This window comes from Daphnia magna, linkage group LG6 (genome assembly GCF_020631705.1).
Source record: "Daphnia magna isolate NIES linkage group LG6, ASM2063170v1.1, whole genome shotgun sequence".
NCBI lineage: Eukaryota > Metazoa > Arthropoda > Branchiopoda > Diplostraca > Daphniidae > Daphnia > Daphnia magna.
In genome coordinates, this window is record NC_059187.1 from 6465142 (window position 1) to 6469045 (window position 3904).

At 37.6% G+C, this 3904-nt stretch overlaps 1 protein-coding gene across 1 annotated transcript; it reads left to right on the forward strand.

The window, feature by feature from the left end:
- Positions 1–1345: 1345 nt before the first annotated feature.
- On the forward strand, positions 1346–3282 carry LOC116924587. The gene is made up of 2 exons (XM_045175026.1): positions 1346–2061; positions 2123–3282. The coding sequence occupies exons 1-2, from the start codon at positions 1921–1923 to the stop codon at positions 2702–2704; spliced, it is 723 nt and encodes a 240-aa protein (XP_045030961.1). The 5' UTR covers positions 1346–1920; the 3' UTR covers positions 2705–3282.
- The last annotated feature ends 622 nt before the right edge of the window (positions 3283–3904 follow it).

The following is a 3904-nucleotide window of genomic DNA, read 5'->3' on the forward strand; positions in this document are numbered from 1 at the left end:
TACGATTTCTATCGGCTTGTTGCGTGCCATTGGATAATCTTTGGGGGAATGTCATTTTCTGTTCTGGTCTGTTGTTTAGTGGTCTGTTTTGTTTTTTGGTTTTGGTGGAGAAAGCCTATTTTTGTTTATTGAATCCTTTTTGGATAAGGATCCTGAGCGTCGCTAAATGGTTATTTGTAGCTTAGAAACAAGAATCCATATTCTTCAGTACATTTTTATCTTTTTATGAAAGGTTCACAAGTAGGGGTTGGCTCTTAATGTTTTCCGCCGTGGGTTCTAGGGCTACTGTTCTCACGCTTTCAAAGAGAAAGGGGTTTTCTTTTTCACACCTTTATTGCATCAAACTGATTAACAGCACCCACAAGAGAGACAGAGAAAATGGGAGGGAAATAACACAGTTTAGCATGGAATGGCAGCGTTACAACCTTATATGTTCTAATAACCTGCTTAGCAGGACCCACAAGAGAGACAGAGAATGCCTCTCGTCACGTCGGCAATAGGCAAACTGATAATATAATATAATAATATAATAAGTCTTGATTACTAAGACAACGTCTCTCTTCTCAAAGTTACGGGACTTACTCTTTTTTTTGCGGACGACCAACGAAGGCAGATATAACTTTTCCCATAAATTCCAGAAAAGATTCATAATCTAGCAAGTATCTATCTCTTTAGCACGTAGCAACAATTTTCTTTAGGATCGCGTCCGAAAAATCACCAGCTGGTGGGTAAACTAAAGGTGGTCGATTCATTAAGTCGTTAGGTGTCAAAAGTCAAAAGTTGTCGGGATCCGTACTGACATATGATAGCGGTCGGCTATTTAGGAGGCTAGATATTTCGAAAAATCGGTACGAAGGACGCTATGCGTTGGTTGGCGGAATTTCCTCTTTTTGAATTCAAGTGCCCGATAGAGCACCTTCTCTGTGGTTTTAACAAGACTCTCGTAGGCTCCACCAAAGCAAGGAGCTTGAGGTGGATGAAAGCTCCATGGAGATCTCTATTCTTGAAGAATTCATGCAGCTCGCCCGAGTTTTGAAGGTTGGCTCGTAGCTTACTTACCTCCCTTTCGGTACAGACAAAATTGGTTCCATAATCGGAGTGCAAAGACTTGGGTTGGTTGTATAGACCCAGAGTTGCCGCGATCGATTTAATGATCGAGATCGATTGATCGATCGATCGAGAATTTTGCGATCGATCGATTGATCAAACCGATTTATCAGGATCGAGATCGAGATCGAAAGGGGTTGAACGAAATCGATCTCGACTGTGGCGACACCTAGTGGCGGACACAAAAAGTTTTTTAAAACATTCATTAATCAGACGACATAAAACTTTTTAAAGAGATCAGATAGTAGACGAACTTCACGTGTTTGATTGATATATTTCCTACAGACTACAATTCCAAAGTTGAAACTTCAAAGCTTACAAGATGACTTGCACGAGTTCTACATCAAAAGATAATATCGTTGACTTGTAAGTATTTAATTTTTAAATGTTGAATCCTTTATTGAAATATTCCAACGGCCATTTTATTTGTTTTAATACTAATCCTACGAATAGAACCGAATGCATTCAGTCACCAGACTCACCAACCAAAAAAAAGAAGACGAATTATGCTGTCTACGTCCCACTTCAATTCTTTACGAAGATGAGCAGTACAGAAAAATCCTCAGTCTATAAGTGCTTGATGGGTTGTACAAATAAGACTATAACAGTGAACAACCAAAGTCTGTGCAATGCTCGAAGACATGTTGAGGTGGGTTTTTCTTTGCAGTATATACTGAATTACTGATGTATAATGATGAATGATGCTTGTATTAAGTTTATATTGCCTGGTTTACTTAACTATGTTAACTTTATTTGCAGTCGTTCCACAAAGCCAAATTAGCAGAGTTCAATGCTGCATTTCAAGAACGAAGAATGAAGAGTAAGGCTCATGTTCAAGGGAATGATTTGGCTGATCAGGGAAAACAGGGAGCCATTGAAAAACACTTGGTAAACTCAAAAGATCCACATAAAACACCAATTGTTACTCAGAGTGACTTGGATGACCGAATAATGGTAATTATGGTTTATAAATTAGCCACTCCCAGTTGTAAAGTTAATAATTTTTTTTTCTTAGCAATTTATTGTTCAAGACATGAATTTTTTACGAACAGTTGAGAAAGGCGGTTTCAACTGGCTCATGGATGGTCTTATCGGAAATCTGAAAGTAAAAAAGAGGACTTTCTTCACAGAGAAACTTAAGAAAGACTATTCTAATACGAAAACTGCACTCTGTATGGCTCTTGAAAAGGCTACAGATATTTGTACCACCGCTGACATGTGGACATCTCGTAGACGAAGCTATCTTGGCATGACAGCTCACTGGAAAGGAGAAGATTTGAAGCGGCGAAGTGCTTGTTTGGGAATCCGACGTGTTAAAGGAAACCCCACTTTTGACGTCATTGCAACTGAAACCAACAAAATCCACAAGGAGTTTAAGATTAGTAGCAAAGTTAATGTCATGATAACGGACAGCGGGTCCAATTTCCTAAAAGCCTTCAGAATATTCGGTCCCAATGAAGTGACTGAAAACGAAGAAATTTCTGAAAATGAAGAAGACGATAACTACGAACCCAACGATGATGAAGACTGTGTGTATATTGACTTAGATCAAATATTTCAAGATCATAATGCACAAGTATTGGAACAACAAACATAAGAAAATGAAGATGCGGATGAGTCGAACACTGAACGACAAGAACAAATGAAGCTACCATACCATGTGAAATGTCCATGCCATCTTTTGAATTTAATTGCAACAGCTGATGTTCAAAAAATTACAAATCCAACCTTCAAGAAGCTAAAAAAAAGGTTGATCAAAAATTGCAAAAAATTTGAAACAAACAAGCTCGAAGCTTGCTTGCCTCTGACTTCATAGAAAAAAAATTAGGCTCACTTTTCGTTTTATACAATCAAACAAGATGGAATGCATTCTTCGACGCATTGAATTGTGTGCACAAATGTATCAATACGAAAACAACTGAATTGGAAGAAATTTTTCTACATGTTAAAGTCCTCCCTTTAACGGAAACGGAAAAAGAATTCATATCGAAATACGTCCGCGTAATGGAACCCTTTACCCAAGCACTGGATCTTTTACAGGATGAGGAAACGATGAGCATTGGCTGCGTTATCCCAACTATAAAGCTGCTGATTGAGAAAATAGAAGATTTTTCAAAGGATCCTACTATTATTCATTGCATACCCCTTGTTTCGGCCGTTCTGGATGGATTAAAAGCAAGATTTCATCGCTTGATGCATGAAAACCATTTGATTATTGCATCCATTTCTGACCCAATGTTCAAACTGATATGGGTGGACGTGGATGATGCTAAGAAAGTTGAGTATACTACGTTACTCAAAGGAGCAGTCCGGCGTGTGAAGGTGAATCGTACCGAGTAAGTTTATGCAGTGATTTTTTTCATCAAATTTAAAGTGCCTGCAATTCTTCCGTTGTTTTACATACACATCTATAATGATAATTCCTTTATTTTATTTGTAGAGCCACTTCTGCAATCAGCATCCCAGATTATGAAACGCCAAAAAAAAACGTTTTCTTGATGGCTATAATCGACGGCCATCTACTGAAATCGATGAAGTTGAAAAGTACTTTACAGAGGAAACGATATCACATTACAGTGAAATCAATGTTTTGGATCGCTTTCCCAACATCAGGATGATTTATAAGTGAGGCAAAATTATAAATAACCATAAAATTGATAAATAACATTTAATATATCCGAAGTTCTTGTTCATTTATACATTATTAATTTATATTTATATTTCCATTAGGAAGTGTAATAGTGGTCTACCTTCTTCAGCAGCTTTCGAGAGATTATTCAGTACGGCAGGCTTAATT

Bases quoted from the DNA above. Each gene is read 5' to 3' on its own strand.
- LOC116924587 (XM_045175026.1), top strand. From the start codon at position 1,921: ATGAAGAGTAAGGCTCATGTTCAAGGGAATGATTTGGCTGATCAGGGA. The intron at 2,062-2,122 runs GTAATTATGGTT...TTTTTTTCTTAG, and splicing joins ACTTGGATGACCGAATAATG to CAATTTATTGTTCAAGACAT.